Here is a 20560-nt window from a genome sequence, read left to right on the forward strand (position 1 = left end):
AACCCCTTGCGCCAAGTCTTTTTTTTAATTTAAAAAAAGGTTACATTTACCTGTTTGGGGGGCCAGAGTACCCCCCCCCCCCCCCCCCCCCACCCCCCCCCCCCCCCCCCCCCCCCCCCCCCCCCCCCCCCCCCTTTTCCCTAGATCCGCCATTGCCTGCTTCTACTTTACGACTATACTCCTCGACTCCTCGTCTCAGTAACATCTCCCCTTCCAAACAGGCCACGCCCATGTCTTCCAACTAGCTTCAACCACGCCTACTTGCCCCTTTTACATGTTTACCAACAGCGCGGCGCGGCGCATGCATACACGCATGCACAATATGCATTCACATGCAGCATGCCCAAAAATATAATATGAAGATTGTGCTGTGCTTGAAGCTAGCTAGGTACATGTGCGTTGTTTGTGTGTGGCTCAGCTATTACGTGCTTATTCTATGAGCTGAGCTGAACTGCACTGTACTGCTTCATCATTGTTCTCTGATGCGTACTGTGTAACGGTAAGTACATTTTCCAACCGTTCTGTATGAAATATTTCTTTCATATCATACTAGATTATGAATAGTCTATGAGGCATGGGCAAAGATGGTATTTTTACTAAATTTTAGACGATTTAACAACACATTTTTGGTTGCATTCAATTCAAACAAAGGATAAACTTGAATTTGAAATTTGTGCTGCACGATCAGATGACAATTTCATGTCAATTGTCATTATCATTGTAATTTGTAGCGGCATGCAAATCCACCAAAGTCCAAGGCCCCCAGGATCTGGAGTATTAATGACAAGTCAATGACATAGATCCTAGTCTAGACTAGTCGATCTAGGGTCTACACGGGATGGACTGGATGGGAGAACATTTAATCGAAATGGGCACGCTCCCTCACACTTGTAGGGGCTTTGGGGGCAGTTCCCCTTAGATGAAATTCAAACGTGGTTTATTTCTAATTCGATATCAGTGATTTACAAATGTCGATGAAATGGCATGATATTTCCCTGAGCTTCCGGGGGCTCTGCCCCCTGGACCCCACCAAGGGCCCTAAGACTCATCTGATCGTAATTTAATGCCTAAAACCCCTGAGCTTCTGTGGGCTCCGACCCCTGGACCCCACTCCAATTAGTGACCTGCATGCCACAAATAAGGTATCAAAATATGCTCATCTGATCGTAAATATATGCCTAAAACCCCTTGGATGCTAAATATGTCATGTAACATCGTAAAACTCAGGGGTAGGATTTTTACGCCACGTGTTTGTCTAGTCCCATATACATCTTTCTGTGCACAGTGTTTGTAACTTTACCAAGACTTGACCAAATTTCTTATCATTTTTTGATGATTCCAGAACCTTGCAATACACACAAATTCTTATATGCTAGATGATCAACCTTTTCTGGTTGATTCCACACCATTTCTTTCACAATGCAATCGCATGACCAGAACTCAACTTTACCTGTTACTAATGCTATACCTGACATGCAGGCGCGGATCCAGGATTTTCCAATAGGGGGGGGGGGGGGCCGGAATTTCGAAATTCGCGCAGAACGTTATTTAAACTTACCAATACTGACAAGGTCATGTTAGAAGCACTGTACTTTAATAGTGTACTGGTACCTACAAACAGGCACGTTTATTTTGGAAAGGGGACATGCTCACGTCACATCTCTTGTCCGATATCAACATTCCCTGTTTTAAAGTTATGCTCGCGCGCAATTTTTTTGACATTTCCATCAGTGGGGGCTGAAGCCTCTTGCCCCAAGATCTATTTCCTGGTTTAATATTTGGCGAGCGAGCGAAGCGAGTGAGCGGAAATTGAGCTTATGTATGTTGTGAAAGTGTTAATTGTCACCAAAATATACGAGATAAGATATAACAAATGCATATTGGTAATTTTTAAATTTTCGGGGAAAGAGAGGCTGCAACCCCATCCTGCATTAACTGCAGATGTTTTGAAATCAAATCAGACTCCCCCAAAAATTATTAACCAAAACGCACGAATCCAGTTTCAAAAGTCCAAAAAATGTCAGCTTCAGAGGGGGGCATGTACATTACCTCTCAGACTTCCTCTAAAAGTATTAACCGAATCGCACGAATCCAGTTAAAAAAAAATCAGCTTCAGAGCTAGAGAGGAAACCCCCCCCCCCCCCCACACACACACACACACACACACACACACACACACACACAGACACCCCCTGTGCGCGCAAGCTCGAAATTAACGCTGGCGCTAATGCTTAAGCAGGGGCGGCGGAGCTATTTCCAAAGTGGAAAGCACCAACAAAAAAGGGCACCTACAAAGCGAAATCTCAAAGTGAAAATATACATTTTTTTAGACATTGGTACATACCCTTTCATTGTGATTCCATTATCAGGGACGATTTCAATATTTGTTTTTCTTTATATATTATACAAGATATTGCTTAAGCATCACACTTTCGGCTTGGTGTGATTGTCTGAATATTCATTTGCGAGCGAGCAAAGCGAGCGTGAAAAAAATATAAGATCTGCGAGATCGCAGAGTGAAAAATTACATCTTATAAAGAGGAAAAAACCAAATCTTGATGGGGTTATAAGCATCACGGAAGACTGAAAAATCCTTTGTTTTAAAGTGACATCATCTATAAATGCGAGCGAGCGAGCTTTAGGGGAAATTACTCTTAGTCGCTTTAAATTAGGTGCAAGACTAATGATGATCAGGTTAGGGGACACGTGCCCCCCCTTCCCCCCGTGGCTACGTGCCTGATGATGAGAGGTTAAGGGGACACTTATCGAAAGGGATAAAGACACTTATTAGAAAAGAAAAGGAGCATATGTCAAGGTACAAAGAGTAATTATCAAAGGTTCAAACGGGGCACTTCTAAGTTCTTACACCTGAAAGGAGGCACTCACCAGAAATGAGATAGGGCACTTATGAGTATGGGTATGGGAAATGCATGGGCATATGTCGACGGAAAAGGGGAATCCGCCAGAAATTGATTTATCAGAGGTGAAAAGGGGCATTTATGAAAAGGGGATAGCTCCCTTATTAGAAAGGAAAAGGGGCACGATTCAAAATAAAAGGGCAGTTAGCAAAGGTGAAAATGGGCACCCATCATAGATGAAAAGAGTACTTATCAGGAGGGGAAGGGGGTACTTTTCAAAGTAAAACGAGCATCTCTCAGATTTGAATAGGGGCAATTATCGGAGGTGAAGAGAGCACTGAAGTGAAAAGAATTAACTTCTCATATATGAAAATGGTCATTTACCAGAGATGAAAAGGGACACTTTTTATTTATGAAGGGCCTCATTTTTCTAAATAGCCCTTATCAGATAGGAAAGGGGGCACATGTGTTGATGAAAATGTGCGCTTATCCGAGTTAAAAAGGGGAAGGGGCACTTCTTTACAAAGTAAAAGTGGCCCTTTAGGGGGGTACTTGAAAAAGTGGGGCCCCCTACCCCTGCCACCCGCCCCATCATCTGAAAATCCAAAATGATGTTGTAGGGGCCGGGCGCGGCTTTATCATGAGCTTAAGTAGTCTGCGGACGAAAGTACAACAATACGAAAACAGAACTTATATGAAATTGTCTTTAAGAGAGAAAGAGAGGTTATTTCTAAAATGAAATGAAAGGGGTTATGTGACTCTCAAGGAGGAAATTACAATTTCTATCGCTCATGACGACTATTTGGAATTTCCTATTTTTGTTTAAAGTTCAAGAACTTCCTTGGGGCTCTGCCCCATGCAAGACTCCCGGCAACAGCAAATTATTTACACAATTTCTTGCTGTCTGCTGCCTCGAGATCACTGGAGCGAAGAAAGGTAACATATAGCAAGAATCCCTATTCAGAGAAGGATTTATCCCTTTTATTATTAAAGACTTCCAGCAAAGGCTCTCCCCCTGCAAAATTGGAGAGAGTTTTATGTAGTTTAAGCTTCTAACAACCACTTCCGTGGACCTTTTATTATTTACACAAAGGTAAAAGTGTATAGCAAGAATCCCTATTCAGTGAAGGATTCTTCCTTTTTATGCAGATGCTTCTTCTACCATTCTTGACCAGAAGTGCGTTTCAAACTCAATGATGTGGGCATCATCCCATTGAATGTTGTGTCCAGTGTTACGGGTTTGTTTTGCTACTTGCTGCCTAATCTGAGGGCTCTGTTGTGCTCTTTAAAAAGAGGACAAAATAGGGGCAGCGCAATTTGAATATCAAGGGATGTATTAGAGTTTATTTCTAAAATGAAATGAAAGGGCTATTTGACTTGCAATAAAAACTCTAATCCATCCCTTGAAATTTAAATTGCACTGCCCCCATTCAATGTGCTATTTTCAAAGAGCACAAAAAGGCTTCAGATTGAAGATTCATCTCATAAAATTGTCTATAAGAGAGAAAGAGAGCCTTATTTCTGAAATGAAAGGGCTATTTGAGTTTCAAGAGCGATAAAAACTCTAATCCATCCCTTGAAATTTAAATTGCACTGCCCCCATTCAGTGTGCCATTTTCAAAGAGCACAAAAAGGCTTCAGATTGAAGATTCCATCTCATAAAATTGTCTATAAGAGAGAAAGAGAGTTTATTTCGAGAAAAAAAATGAAATGAAAGGGCTATTTGACAAGAGCCTTTACATTTCATTTTAGAAATAACCTCTCTTCCTCTCTTATAGACAATTTTCTCTCTTGAAAGTCAAATAGCCCTTTCATTTCATTTTTAGAAATAACCTCTTTTTTCCTCGTAAAGACAATTTCTCTCTTGAAAAGGCTCTGCCAGGCCCCTCAAGCTCTGCCATGTTGTATGGATCCATTAGAAAGCAAAATAAGCCCACTCAATAATTAATATATATTAAAACGTCACTGCAAGAAATCCATGTAAGAGGCATTTTGAAAGTTTTAAGAAAATTCCTTCAAATTCCAGGATATTGGGTGTTATTTTTCAGGAAACTCTATTTAAACGAGTGGAAGCACTGGCGGTTCTGTTTTTTTTTAAACTGTAACAATTCTCCTTGGATCAGATATAGACCAAAAACAAGCCTCATTATGTTCAGTATACAAGTGTCATTTCGAATCTTACAGCTTTCACAGAAATCGCTTCTGGACCGTCAAAGAAAAAGTTTGAGAACCCCTGGTCTACGCATTATACACATCAGGACCAACTTGACAACTTGACAAAAATTTGAGGGGGGTTCGACCCCCCCCCCCCCCCCCCTGCGTACGCGCCTGCATGTGCATCCCTTCCTCCTTATTCCCTTATCCATCGTTACCGTCACTACCATTTGAGTAGGACCGGCCCCCTCTTTAATAACGGCTCCCAAGCCATCAAGAATGACCCCATAATTTATAGATTACCATTCTGCCGTTCTTTGGAGGGGCCAGGCGCGGCCTTTTCAGAAGTGTTTCTACACTAACCTTTTCATGCACTACGGCTTAACATAAACAAGCATGCTAAGATTTTTTTGAAAAGAAGCATAATTACGACTCAGTTTCGCATAACCTAAAAATAAGAATATGGCCAGTCACCCCTCCCCCCCCCCCCCCCTCAATGCATCCGCCTTCACGCACCCCCCCCCTTTCCCCTTGTCTTTCCCTTATTCGTCGTTACTGTTACTAATTTTTAGTGCCATTTCGTTGTCTTTCTTTCTCCCCGGCTCCTCTCTTCTTTTTCTTTCCTCTTTTTTGAACTGTCTCTCTTTTCTTTTCTTTTTTCTTCTCTTTTCTTTTATCTTCTCCTTTTTTTCCCTTTTTTTTTGCGCCGCCAATAGGGGGGGCCGCGGCCGTTTCGGCCCACCCCTGGATCCGCCACTGCTGACATGCATACCTGCATGTATCAAATTGGATAATTAGATGAGTGCATTGTGCTGAATTAATAAAAAAATAGGTAGATTACCACAATATCAAGTCAGTGGGAAATTAAGTAGCTAAATTCAGGCCTATATCATTAAACCAGGTCTAATCATCAACACAGGTTAGTCCTTTTAAGTCATTATATGATAAGATAAGAAGGTCAGATCCTCTTATAGTAAAAGATATGAGTGTGTTGACACAACACAAGAGTTTAGTGAGCCCTGGTATATATACTCATTAGGCCCGTTTGCATCAGCTCTAGTTTGCCAAATAACCCACTATTTTCAGACTCTGGTTATTTCCTGAAGCTCAAAATTGCGTCTTCACCAGACCGATACGCTCATCACAAACTAGCTTGGACAGGCTAAAAAATAGTAGGATATTTTGGAAAAAAGCCAATATTTCTTGGGATATTTTCTTGACCAAATATCCCGCTAATTGTAACTGTGGGCTGATGAAGACACAAATTAAGTGGCTAATTTGCAATCGGGGTAGTTAAAATAGCGGGTTATTTGGCAAACTTGAGCTAATGAAAACAGGCCTAAGGGTTCTGTCTGTGTTGACTGTACACAAACTGATAAGCATGCAGTCTGTAATCAAACAATTCTCTTCTCTCATGGTTTTAGGCCATCTGAGATGATCTTTCAAAATATTTTGTTATAGCCAACTCCAGTATCAGAACAACTTGCTTTTAAAGGAAGCTGAAAAATCAGACGAAACGGATGAAAAGAATGAGGAAAATTGGACAACTAATTGGAACATACATGTAATGTGATTAATTGTTTTTTTAAACACATGGCAACTATGGAAACCATCAAAATCAATAGACAAATTTTCATCTCAATCATGAGTTTGTGCTGCCATTCCCTCTGTTCACCGATTTTGAAGCCTGAATAGGCAGGACTAACAGGGAAAAACTCACATGTATTTGTTATTTCCTTACGGAGTTATGCAATGACTTTCCAATACTAAAAGAAAGGATTGATGGAGTCTGTATTACAAATTGAATTACAGACCCACAGTTTCCAACCCCCCCCCCCCCCACCAACACCTTTTTTGGGGGGCGGGGGGGGGGGGGGGAATATCACTCTGCTGGGAAGTTCGGCTATGTGGATAGATAGATACTTTTGCCTTGCTGAATTTCTACTTTAATGCATTAACATTTAAAGGTAAAGACCAGTTTTGGAAACGCCCCCCCCCCCCTCTCAAAAAATGAAATGGAAGCTCTTATTACCAATCATGTGAAAGAATATGTTTTGACTAATATGTGATCATACAAATTTTGCCTAGAAACCGCATACTAATTTATATATTTGGTAAATTATTATATCTATTTGGACTTGATAGATATAACGCATGTGTCGCGCACGTGTGAGTAGTCCCATATACATCTTTCTGTGAACAGTGCTTGTAACTTAACCAAGACTGGACCAAATTTCTTATGACTAGGGACTTTTAGATTGAGTGGACAGGAACACGACGAATGCCGACTGATCATGCGTGTCAACGTACTCACTGCCCATGTTGACTACAATTAGAAATCTTTTAGATTTCACTCGGCGATATACATGCATGCAGGAAGTAATAAGCGTGAGGCGCGCGCACGCGGCATACTAGTACCGCGCTAGATTTGGGAAAATCAAGGTTGACGCATTCTCGATCGCCGACTGAGACGATGTGACGCATGCGCAGTGCCTTAAAATGACGTCACACGTGGCAGTCAAAGCTGTCGACGTGCAAATCTAAAAGTCCCTATTTTGAGGATTCCAGAACCTTGCAGTACACACCAATACTTATATGCTAGATAATCCACCTTTTCTGATCAATTCCACAACGTTTCTTTCACAATGCAATCGCATGACCATAACTGGTATTTATCTTTAACAATGCATACAAAACCCCTCTGTAAAGACAACATGAGCTGCGTTTCCATTGCAACCAAAAATTGTGACTTGCTCACATTCCGCTGTTTCTCTCTTTAGGGGGAAGGAAACAAAGAATACAAATCGAAAAATCCACCTCTAAAATGATTTTTTTTAATGCATGCCGAAGCTTCACTGATCTTTGCAGTGTAAATGAATTTCGGTTCGATACTGACTTTTGCTCACATGACTCTTTTCGCTTCCATGCTAATGCATGCAGGGCACCAATGAATGACCGAGCGCAATACTCACCAAACATCTGTATGAGCAAACTTATGACGTTTTTTATGGGTTTTCAAGCAGTTCAGAGGGTAGTCCAAATAATTAATGTTTTTCAAAATGTTGTTTGGGATGTGTGAAGAGACCTGTAAATAATATTTCTCTATGGGCGCGTTTATCGGGCTTGCCACTAGATATGTACATATCGTACCCCACTATCATACCCACTATCGAACCCCACTATCGAACCCCACTATACGATGTGATTTGTGGGATGCCGCGTTTATCGTCTCTTCACGATTCACAATAAAGGCTTGTCTCTTCGCAGCTGCTCAGCGCCGTTTGACCCGGGAAGCAGACTATAGCCTGGAATTCCTATTTGTATGTGAGGTTCAAAACAGCTTTGCATTTATCGGTCTCTCAGAAACGTGATTCTGGCTGTATGTCACATTCAAAACACACCTTTTTGCGTCTTTAGATATGCCCATATCTAAAGCCCTTTTAAAAAGGCTTTGCATATATCACCTTCTAAATTTGCCTGAAAGACATTTGAGAAACCTGATTCTAGCCAAAAATTTGGTCGATAACCAACCTATGATGATGTTCAATCATAATCAAATTTTTATAGGTAAATTCTGTAAACAGATTGAGCTGGACTTTAAAACGAAGGAATTTATTTCACCCAAACCTGACCCAGGAATATCCAGCCATTTTCCTGGTAGTATGTAAAGATGAGGAGATTAGTGTAAATGTTAAGAGATCAAAGTCCAACAAGGGTCACATTTGTATAGGTTACAATTATATTCCTGTTGATTTTAAAGGAAATCTGTACTGGTAGTTGCAAGGGATTTTCTTATTAGCCAATGTTCAATGCAATTCAATTAAAAATGATTTATTAAAATACTTTCATTGCGGCAAAGCCGAATTGGGAAAATTAACAATAACACAATGACAATTGATAATGATATGAAACATATATATATATATATATATATATATATGTATAACTTAAGGTTCATATTTATTGTCCATTTAACAATGGAGATTTGTCGTGTTACATGGTAATGCGATACACATGAAACATATACACGTATATATATACGAGGAGACAGAAACTGTCCTAACATGGACAGAGAGGGTAGAGATGAAAGGAAAGAGTTCAAGAAGGAGGATGGTATAGAGGGAAGAGGGAAAAGAGTATATAGGGAAACAAAAACAAAAAATGATGCAGTTATTTATCATGATAAAATAGATTATACTTCCTTCACATAAATATTCTTATACTGTTATAAACATCTCAGCTAATTTATAATTTCAATTAAAAGTATAAGACTAAATCATTTTTAAATTTTTTTAAGGAGAATTTTTTTAATTAGAGAACAAAAATATGGTTTTTAGATTTGCAAACATATTAATAAAAATGACATTTTATAATCATTCTAGAAAACAATTTTGAACAAAATCTGATATTATTAAGATTTAATTTTTTTTTTCTTTTTAGAGGACCTGTAATAATGTGCTCTCCATAATATATTTTGAGTAGTGCCCTAACGGTGAAGGCACTTGGGAGAGAAACATAAATTAGAGGTATTTTTGTATGCTACGAATGCTAAAGTTATCCGTTACTACGTCATAATCCACATATGAAAATGCCAATCAGAGATTTACAAAGCTGTATATTTTTAGTGATCTCATATCTCAAACATTCATAACTTTCTTAATATTGGGCTGATTTATTTCAAACTTTTGCCATTCTGTTTCTGTTTAACATAGTTATACATGCCTCTGGAAGAAAGGGAGTAAACTTGAATTGGAATGTTGAAAATGTTAGGGAAAAACAGGAAATTCTAAACAGCTGGAACAACCATTACTAGGTTAAAATACTCATACGTTTTAAAGAGAACAATAGGATTTTGATAGTGCTACGGTAGGATGGTCTTTAAAGTGAACAGATTAACAGGAGCTATTTGTATTACCATACTTCTTTGTAGAAAATTGAAGGAGAAAGAAAGAGAAAGAAAAAGAAAGAAATAGAGACAAGGAAACTTATGAACAGAATACAGATTTCATTTGAACTCATCTTATCTGGCAGTCCACTGCAGAGTGTATAGTAGTCACAATCATCAGACTATTCTAGTGCAAGTATACGCATCAATGCATCGACTATGTGCTTTTGTGTTTTATTGAGAGTTTATTTAAACTTGCAATATCTCCTTATGATATCAGTATTTGAAGCTCATATTTTGAGAGGAAAGAGAGCTAAATATTTTCCGGTGATTTTACACATAAAATGTAACATTTTAACTACCGTTTAACATTTTTACCAGTATGCTGTGGATGTCCATGCCAAATATGATTTTTGTGAAATTGTGCAGAGCAGATTACAGCAATATATAGCTTAGCTCTTATGTTAATAAGGGAAATAATGTTTTGTGTATACATTGATTGTGATTTCATACTGTTATCTTTCTAGAGAGTGCCTTGAAACAACGCAATGGCTATGTACAAAGTGTCATACGGTGGTTTAGATGAGAAATTAAGTGGTAAGTATCAATTCTTCCCTTTTTATACAGCATGCAATGGCTCAAATTACAAAGGAGGTTTAAATTTAACCCATGGTTCAAATCTTCATTTACCTAACCCATGGTCTAAAATTAGCGCAAAATAAGCGTGACACAGTCAGAGTTCCAATATTCACTATGAACATCACGGACAATGAAAGCGGACAAAATATACAGTTCCTCAGGTAGACAAAGGAACATCCCTTCACTGCTATTATGTAAAAATGTGTAGAACAGGTGAATATGCATGTGACACGTGTTCTACACATGTTTACATAATAGCAGTGAAGGGATGTTCCTTTGTCTACCTGAGGAACTGTATATTTTGTCCGCTTTCATTGTCCGTCATATTCATAGTGATTAGACGCGCGCAAGGCAAGGTATGCTTATTTTGCGCTAGTTTATAAACCATGGGTTATGTAAATGAGGGTTTAAACCATGGGTTAAGTTAAACCTCTTTTATGAATTCGGGCCAATAATTTTAAGGTTTCAAACTTTATGAAAAAATAATGGATATCTTAATGTAGCCTGTCAAGCGTAGTTGTCTTGCAATATTTCAAGAATTGTATAGCTGTACAATAAGTAATTACTTTTTGCCTAGTCTGAACGTTGTACAAAGAAACATACACACAAAAAATAGTCATTATAGTGAAACATATGTTTGAGCATAATTTTAGAATGAAAAACTTGCTAAAGAATCCAGGCCCTGCTCTAGTCTGATTGTTTTATCATACAAAGCAACAGTGTGCATACACTGATGATTGACAAGCTGTCATGTCGATTGACCTCTTCAAAACTAATTCACCCTTTTACGGTTCAGGCCGTCATTTTAATTTGCGCGTAAACAATGTTTTTTGATTCGCATGTATTGTTGCGTCACTGCCTGCGCTGTGCGCTCACATCATATTTACGTGGGCAGTGGGCACCATTTTAATTTACAAGTAAAATCTTGTAACCGTAAAAGGGTGTATTCTTTATACAATAGTCTATACTCTTCTAGTCTGTATGGTCATTTCACTATAAATGGTTCTTTATATGACATTTCTTTGTCTGAACAGACTATTAGACCAACATCCATAACTCATGCATATATAACTACCATATATGGTACAATATATATAATCTTGGTAGCATTGGTGATTTTGTTATACTCAAACAGGAATATGTTATGCAATCACAAAATTGGTAAATTCATCAGTGGTGTGGAAATGGGTATTACCTTTATTACTCCTACATGTAAAAGTAAAAATCAGGAGGAGAGAGAGATGCTGAAGTACAGGGGGATATAGACTTACCCCAACACACTCATGAGATCCATACTATTCTCCTGATTGGGGGTATAACATCTAGGCTTACCCCAAGTTCCCAACACACTCATGAGATCCATACTATTCTCCTGATTGTGGGGTATAACATCTAGGCTTACCCCAAGTTCCCAACACACTCATGAGATCCATACTATTCTCCTGATTGTGGGGTATAACATCTAGGCTTACCCCAACACACTCATGAGAGCCATAATATTCTCCTGATTGTGGGTTTTTACAAAAGGAAGAAGTCAAAGACCTATATGTATCCCAAAAATGTTTGTTTTCATGTTTGTTTTATTCAGGTCGCAGGTGATTAAAGGGATAGTTGAGTTCTGTTGCAGAGGGCACTACACAAAATATTTTTTTTGTGAAAAAAATGACAAAATCATCTTTGTTTGATCAAAATCGGTTCAGAGAGAGCTGAAATATAACTATTCTAATACTTGTGTACCACCACAAATATTAGATATTTTTAAAAATTTGAAAAAAACGTTAAAAACCCAGAAATAACGCCTTTTACGTCGTATTTCAGCCAATGCCGATGTTGGCTCTTTTGTTGGCATTTTCGTGTTGCTTATATTACTCACAATTAGCCAGCTCATGTATCGTTATTTTTAATTAAATAATCAATTAACGGTCTCCATGTTTTTTTGAAAGTGGAGCTAAATTGGTATGATCGTATTGGCTAAATTTCCATATTTTGGGGTCTAAAATTACCTCATAGCAATTTTAGGTTCTAAAAGGGCACTATAAACGTCATAGATAAGCACAAGAGCAATAACCATTCACTTTGAAGGTATTTGCGGTCTGAAAACAGAACTCAACTATCCCTTTAAAGTGCTGACCTGTACCGGTACTTCTTTTTACAACATGAGATCCCTCTATGATTCATTGTACAACATGGTGACCTACATGTACCTTCCTGTGTTTTGATTAATCATCTACAAGGTGCACTTGGCATCTAATCTATTGTTTCAGAGTAGTTTGGTTTTATTCTAAAATAGAGCAGGAAATAACAAGAATCATCATCAACCCCTCCCTTCGCCCCTCCACCCTGACAAAAGAAAATAATAAGAATGCATAGGAGCAGTATACGGGGTAAGCATCTGAAAAGCTCTGAAAGAGCTTAATAGAGGTCTGGAAAACAGAAAAAAGAATGCCTACTAGTAAGAATTACAAGGAAATCTCACATTCAATATAACAATGAAAAGAGAGCTCCCATGAAAAATAACTACATGTAGATAAGAAGCAGTGGCTTAAGGAGAACTAATTTGTTTTGTTATAGGGGGGGGGGGGGGGGGGGGGGGGGCAATGCAGGCGAGACGCCAAGCACGTTTCCCTTGTTAATTGTAGACATTTAATTTTGTAAAAATTGAATTTCTATTATCAACTCTTCAGTTGCAGTCAATGTAATGTTAAGCTATCAACTGGCCTCAAGAGAGGAATAAAGTTTGCAGTATATATCATACTGCAAACTACTGATTTGTTTAAATTGTAGATATATTATTTGTAAAAATTGAATTTGTATTATCAACTCTCCTGCTACAGTCAATGTATGTTTAGCTATTCACTGCAAAAACAAAATTAAGCGAATGGGTAAATGAATTTTTGAGATAAATGAGCAGGTTGACTCCCATTTTATCACCACTATTTTATCAATCAACTGAGATTTTGCAAGAGTCTGTTGGTATATTGTAATGCAGTTGTGCATGACCAAGGTTTGAGTAATCCCTGCATTACCTCAGGGTCCTTTATACAGTATTCACTTTTCAGTAAGGTGAATAGATGACCATCAAAATGGGGATGTCTATAGACGTTTCCAGCTGCCTATTGTTATCAGTCCTTGATATGACAAGACAGAATGCCTGGGCTTTAATAATCCAGAAGAGGGCATTTCTGTATTGGATTTGGAGCATATAGCGTGCTACAACAATACCCCATTCACAGTGGTTTGAAATTTGTAGCGCGTTCTAGCGGAGCGGCGACACCGCCATAACACCGCTACAAATGCATTCACAGTAGAAAAGTTATCCCGCTGCAGCAGCGGGATAAATATCATGTACCCATTCACGCTGCAGCGGGTGATTTTTATTACCTCCGTAACAAACACGTGTATGCATGGTCATGACCGCGAGTGACCCCGATATGACCGGAAATACTTCAGCGCGGGGTTTTCGATTGAGGCAAGCTTGCAAAGGTAAACATGTCAGTTGCTTTTGTATCCTCGATCATATTACTTTTTAAAAAACTAGCATTTTTATTGCTTCCAGTCAGAATATTTTAATTTTTTGAAGAGTGAAATATTTTATTTGATAATTATAATATCTACATAATAATAAAATCAATTTGAATCCACTGGTTACTTTATTTCTATTTCACTTTATGTTCCCCATTGCTGGAGAAAAGAGGTCAGTGATAGGTAAGTAAACAAATCACACGTGTTTGTCGCGGTGTTATAGCGGAGAGCCTTCACACTGAGTAAACACCGCGACAGCAGCGGGACTGTCCCGCTGCTGTAGCTAGGCGAACCTAGCGATAGTTGTCGTGGCGTTATCGCGAGGCGGTGTTATCCCGCGATAGTTTATAACGGTCCGACTTCACACTGAAGACAACACCGCGACACAGTGGGACAGTCCCGCTGCTGTCGCGGTGTTTGAGGCCACTGTGAATGGGTACAAGAGTGCCTTTGAATGTATAACCAAGGAGTTTTAGGAGCTTGAGTTGGCAACAAATTATTCCAAGCAGCTGCCATTTTCTAAGGTACGTTGCACAATAGAATCTACAGGTGTGCTGTAGTATGCACCTACAACATACAGTAAAAGAATCCACCTGAGTGAGGACTGTACTCACAGTGAAGAAGAAGATCTGGGGTCATCTATCTACTTCGACTACCATTAATTTTACTACACTTACTACTCCACCACTACCACGACTCCTAAATTACACTGCTATTACCACTGCTATTATTATTACTATTAACTACTACTTTATGTTATTGATACTAGTACAATTTGTATTATAATTTTTTTTTCAGACCGTCAAATGGCCAAGGAGAGATCACAGATGCACTTTGCGGCTAGCCGAGGTCAACTGATGGTGATTCATAGTCTGATCAGGGAAGGGTTCAGTGTGAATAAAAAGACGAGCATGGGCTACACCCCTCTTCATGATGCATGCTGGACCAACCACCCGTACTCAGCATCTCATCTCCTGAAGGCAGGGGCTGAGGTAAACACCAGCTAATTTTGGGGTGGGAGCAAAACTGCCCCTCTCCCTTTTAAAACCCACTTGTGCGTACCTTAATACCACCAACAAAATATGTGTACCCCAATTGAGCACCTCCCTCTCCCCTTCAAACTTTAATGCACTGTGTTATTTTTCTTCAGGAAGGGGGGGGGGGGGGGGGGGAGCTTGTAAGATTTTTTCCCCCCCCCCCCCCCCCCCCCCCCCCCCCCCCCCCCCCCCCCCCCCCCCCCCCTTAGAATTTTGATTAATCTGCCCAAGTCACAGTTTGGCAATATATTATCTTAACAAACTCAACTATTTAGTACATTGTTTTGTTATTATCTGGCAGAAATTGAAGCCAAACATGAAATTCGCTGAGATGTTTCCAATTTGTCTGATTCTTATTAACCCATTAGCAATGGTAATCAGGTGGCTCCTGTATTAAAAGCCTTTGGAATGAAAGCATTCAGAAGTCAACGTGTTTATAGTCACCTCTGTTCTGATGTACTATCGTTGAAGCTTGTGCAAATAGTCTTAATTCACAGATTGTTCAGAACTATATACTGGTGTGCCTCTGAAATAGACGCAAATTATGTCATATAGTTTGCTGTTACTAATTTATGCCATGAGGAGAGCAGGAGATATTGTTAAACAAATATGTTTCTTTTGTTGTGGCCTTAATGTATCTGTAAGAGTGCTAAATACCAGTACCTTCGTGGCCTACCATTATGAAAAGCAGTATACAAGCCAATACTGATACCAGTACCAATTAACAGCTAACATGGCTTGCAACAATAAAACAGGTGTTAGAGGTAAGCTGATCCTGATGAATTCTAATGACCCCCCATACTTTAACAGTTGTTCAATAAAAAGATATGGCAGAACCCTCTTAACTTCCAGAGATAAAAATATCAGAATGAGCCGTGTCATTTAATTGGCTTTCAAGTATCAGTGCTAATTTATGCGATGAGCAATAAAATTGAAGCTCTTGTGTAATTCATAGTACACATTCTATAATAAGAGGGTGGAAGACATGTAAAAATAGAAACCCCAATCTTATTGTGAAGTATAAAAATATTCAAAAGAATGAATTATTGCGTGAGCCTTAATCTGAATGTATGTCAGCCTTATGTCTTTAGATACCGGTAGTCCCCCTCCCCCCCCCCCCCCCCCCACCCCCCCCCCCCCCCCCCCCCCATAATTTAAAAAAAAAAAAAAATATATATATATATATATATATATATATATATATATATTTTAAAAAATCTGAATTTGCAACAGAATTAAATTTCTCTTTTATTGGACTATCAAAGCATTTTGATATTTCTATTTACAAGAAAAATATGGATGTTAAGTAGAATTTATGTACAGACAGGTACGATCAGTACGATTCAGACATGTTTGCCCTGTGGAACAAGTACCGATATAGAATGATATGTTTTGATCATGTTAGATAGAGGAACTAATGCGTATCACCATTTCAGGTTGATGCAATGAGCTCAGATGGCAAGACTCCTCTGGCATTAGCTAGCAGCGTAGGAAGCAAGGATTGTGTCAAATTACTCTTGGAATGCAAGGCAAAAGTCAACGTTGAAGACGGGTCTTGTCCGTCTCCGCTGCATGCAGCTGCAGTGGGAGGTATGATGTAATAAGCCAGTCCATAGACACAAGATCAAAATGCTGATCAGTCTATTAAAATTACAATGTAATAGGCAAATATTTGTCAAAATATACACAAAATTAGAAGATGTTCTACTGGCCATTACCTAGATTTGCTGACCTGATTTGTGAATTAAACAAATAGATTTGATAAATGGGAAGTTGGCACTGTGTATTGTTGTACCACTCTTGAAATATATAATGGATAATACTTCTACTTTTGCTTCAACTGTGGGTGATTGGGAACCTAATCCTATAATCCTATTTGGGAGAAACATCCCAATGTACATGAAGATTGTGGGTACTTAATGAAAAAGTCTTTTCAGAGTTCATTATTACACAGTTACACACATTATTACACTACCATATGTATTCTACATATAGGTCTCTATGCTTTTGAAATATATGTAAGGGAGGAAACGGGAATTAAGTATATTATGCAATATTGTAAGAATTCATTTTCTTCCATTCAAGTAATTTCCTGGTGTAGTCTAGTCTTAGTACAGTTTCATTAGAATCTGACACCTGTTGTATTGTGATGAAACTAATGTTTACCAAGATTAAAATGCTTTGAAATGCTTTGTAAAGAAAAACAATTATGCAATACTTTCTCCTTCCTTTTGCACTATTGACAGGTCATCATGAATGTGTGGATCTGCTTATTGATGAGGGAGGAAACGTGAATGGGGTCAATCCTTACTATGGGACCCCTCTCCATGCTGCATGTGGGGAGTCAAGCAAAGAGTGTGCTTCCTCATTAATATCCTCAGGTCAGTTCAATGGCAAATTTAGGGGGCACATCCAAACTTTGCTCACCCCCCCCCCTCCCGCCCACCTCTCAATAGCTCAAGAAAGCTATTGTGATTGTTTTTATGTGATTTATATCAAACTTTCGCCATTCTGTTTCTCTTATTTGTCTGCTTTCATACAAGAACTTATAAGTAAGGCTGGATTGACCATTAATGTTGAGTGTGTTAGAAAAAACAATATTTATTGATTTTTAAGTGCATTTCATATACTTCTTCAGTTGCAGTACAGGCCACCGTCGGGTGTATTGTCGTACTGTGTACATACATGCATTCTTGAGCTATGAATGCTAATATCAATTCCATGTTAATTTTAAGTGAAATATTTCTTCCTCTTTTCATTCACATTGGTGATTTTGGTGTCCCAATCTTTGTAAACAAATATTTTGTGATATCACATAATTAATATTTTGTGATATCATATAATTAATATTTTGTGATATCATATGATTAATATTTTTCTTTCAAATATTCTCTTTGAATCATTTGCAGGTGCCGATGTGAATGCAATCAGAAAGAGGGACCTTCAGACCCCCCTCCATGTTGCTGCAATAGTGAATTGTGATCAGCTGGTGAATCTATTAGTGTGCAATGGTGCAGACATCCACGCAAGGGACAAACAAACCAAGAAGCCCATCGATCTTGCAGACAAAGATTCCAACGCACATACACTTCTTCAGACATATATGAGTATGTTCATTGGTCAATAAACCAGTTCATGGTTTTCATGTAGATAAATATGAACTCACCTAGGGTATTAACAGATCTTTTAAAAATGGAAAGGTTCTATATTTGTTCATTTAGAACATCCACTCCCACAATAACAGAGATGTTCCATGAAAAGCTTTTGTTTCCCCCCTTTGAAAAGATTAAAATTACATGCATGTTGATGGATAATGAAAACTGTTATTATTGTACATATTCATTATTTTTCTCATTTGGCCTTGCAATTTGGTACAAATTACCTTATCTGCTCATGGCTCATGTACAAATTGTATCTACAGACTGCCTAAATGCCAGGCAGAGTTTCTCATTCACATTTTTCTTAATAAAGGGAGGAGACAGGTTCATCGGTATAGAATAGTTGTGATTTCTACAACTTTAATTCATGTTTATGTCATTTTACATTGCTGCTGCATTTTATTTTTAGGCTATTGGTTGCATCTTGTGTGAAGGAGACCGTAGTGAATAAAGAATACTCAATAACGCATGAACAAAGAAGAAGAAGGCATTGTGGTAGTGTACTTCAGTTCTCAGTCAAGATTGTTGAGAGCTTGAGCATTCATAGTAGGTAGAGATCACATACATCCTCTGTGAAGCGCATTGTTTCGCACTGAACAATTTATAAAAAATGTGTCAAATAAAATCAATTTGATATTTTCATTTGATGATTTGATTCAATGATCTTATTAATTTTGTCACAAAATTAAAGTAAATTTTTTGGAGGATAGGTTGACCATTGGTGATTCATAAATCCACAGACTTCATAAAAGTTGAGAAATAAAAATTGAAGTAAAAATCTCTTGTTTCTTTTTCCTTTCTGTAGCAAACCCAGAAAACCTGACGAGTCTATGCAGAAATCAGATTCGCTCATCTCTTGACCTATCGGCTCCGAAGAATCAAGTCAAGGAATTAGACCTACCTCAGTCACTCCAGGAGTTCATTACTTACACAGACAGACCTGCAGCTTCTTCCTAGATACCATCAGATGGCATGGAATCAGGGAATTCTTTAAACTTCTCTGTCATCCTGATTCTTGGCAGTGTGAGAGATAAAGAAATCTGTTTTCTGTGAAAACTTCTGTCTTCTATAATCACACTATGTAGAATGCCATTTTTAAGGTGTTGTATACCTACAATAAATAGCCATTTTAAAGCTGAATACCATCTGTAAATGGCCGTTTTAAAGGTAGCTTAAACAATTTGCAAATTTCATAAAATCTTGACATGTATCAGCAATATATAATCCAAAAGGTTCCATGCACAAAATCTGAATAAAAAATGGAAATATACCATAACCTTAATGCTTATGACCATTGAGGCGGATTATGAGGTGCTTAGTTTGTTATTAAAATTGTCAAAATGTTGACTCCATAGTTTAGAAGCACCTGCTTTTTATTATACCTGATTCTCTGCCATTAGGCCTACTCTCAGTCCCTCTGAATAATCCTTGTGTATTCAATTGCTGTTATATTTGTTGTATATTGTTTAATTTTGATGCTGCATGTGAATTTACAACTCAATTTTGAATAATAACAGTTTAACTCCCTGCCATCACTCACAGTCCCACTGGTAAGTATCTTTGTAGGGAACTCATATCAAATGTCTTATTCTATGCCATGTTGTGGTAGAAAAATTGTTTTTATGATAATGCATCTTGATTCGCAACTCAGCATTTCCATTTTTATTGATGATTAATGTAATCATGATTTGTATCCAGAAAGAGTACAAGAAACCATGTTCTATGTAAAAGTTAGAGGGGAAATATTTGTACAAGCCATCTTTTCAATCGGAAGAATTATAATAAGGAAAGAGTTACAAAAATAGAGACAAACATAAAAAGGTAGACAGAAAGAGTGGAGAGATAGGGAGAGAGAGGGAGGGGGGGGGTGAAGAGTAGGAGGTAGAGATATTGATTTTTAAAAACCACGCTCGAGAGAAAGCCTACTAGATTGAGCTAATAGATTGTAAACTAATTGAAAGATATCTCATGTACACATACGTATCTATACCTATTAAATATGATTTACACTAATGTAAACTTTTCTTGGTATAATTTTTTTAAAACTAACTGGTTCTGTGGAAAATCCATACTTTCAAGATGTGGCTGTGGTACTGTTATGTATGTGGGTCATATGTAGGAAATACATATTAAGTCCAATTTGGCGGAATCTTGAAAAGTGACTGAATTTGTCTCAAATTTTAAGTGATGTGTTGATTGAGAAAATTAGTTGGTCATTTTTCCCTGCAAATTGTCTAATTGTGGTCTTTTTCTTTAATGTGGCTTGCTAATTTCTGTGCTAATAGAATATGAAACAGCTCAAATACA

General features: G+C 38.1%; 1 protein-coding gene across 3 annotated transcripts; it reads left to right on the forward strand.

Moving 5' to 3' along the window:
• The first annotated feature begins 367 nt into the window (after nucleotides 1-367).
• On the forward strand, nucleotides 368-20470 carry LOC583825 (ankyrin repeat and SOCS box protein 5). Of its 3 annotated transcripts, XM_030973551.1 has the most exons (7): nucleotides 368-499; nucleotides 10425-10494; nucleotides 14857-15050; nucleotides 16532-16685; nucleotides 17342-17476; nucleotides 18005-18202; nucleotides 19059-20470. In XM_030973551.1, the coding sequence occupies exons 2-7, from the start codon at nucleotides 10446-10448 to the stop codon at nucleotides 19208-19210; spliced, it is 882 nt and encodes a 293-aa protein (XP_030829411.1). In that variant the 5' UTR covers nucleotides 368-499; nucleotides 10425-10445; the 3' UTR covers nucleotides 19211-20470. The 3 variants fall into 3 exon arrangements, with proteins under 3 accessions (XP_030829411.1, XP_011681887.1, XP_003727940.1); XM_011683585.2 differs by lacking the exons at nucleotides 368-499; nucleotides 10425-10494 and adding an exon at nucleotides 14497-14582; XM_003727892.3 differs by lacking the exons at nucleotides 368-499; nucleotides 10425-10494 and adding an exon at nucleotides 14601-14692.
• Nucleotides 20471-20560: the final 90 nt, after the last annotated feature.

This window comes from Strongylocentrotus purpuratus, unplaced genomic scaffold, assembly GCF_000002235.5.
Source record: "Strongylocentrotus purpuratus isolate Spur 01 unplaced genomic scaffold, Spur_5.0 spur5_scaffold_6, whole genome shotgun sequence".
Lineage (NCBI taxonomy): Eukaryota > Metazoa > Echinodermata > Echinoidea > Camarodonta > Strongylocentrotidae > Strongylocentrotus > Strongylocentrotus purpuratus.

Bases quoted from the DNA above. Each gene is read 5' to 3' on its own strand.
- LOC583825 (XM_030973551.1), top strand. From the start codon at position 10,446: ATGGCTATGTACAAAGTGTCATACGGTGGTTTAGATGAGAAATTAAGT. The intron at 15,051-16,531 runs GTAAACACCAGC...TCACCATTTCAG, and splicing joins TCCTGAAGGCAGGGGCTGAG to GTTGATGCAATGAGCTCAGA. The intron at 18,203-19,058 runs GTATGTTCATTG...TCCTTTCTGTAG, and splicing joins ACTTCTTCAGACATATATGA to CAAACCCAGAAAACCTGACG.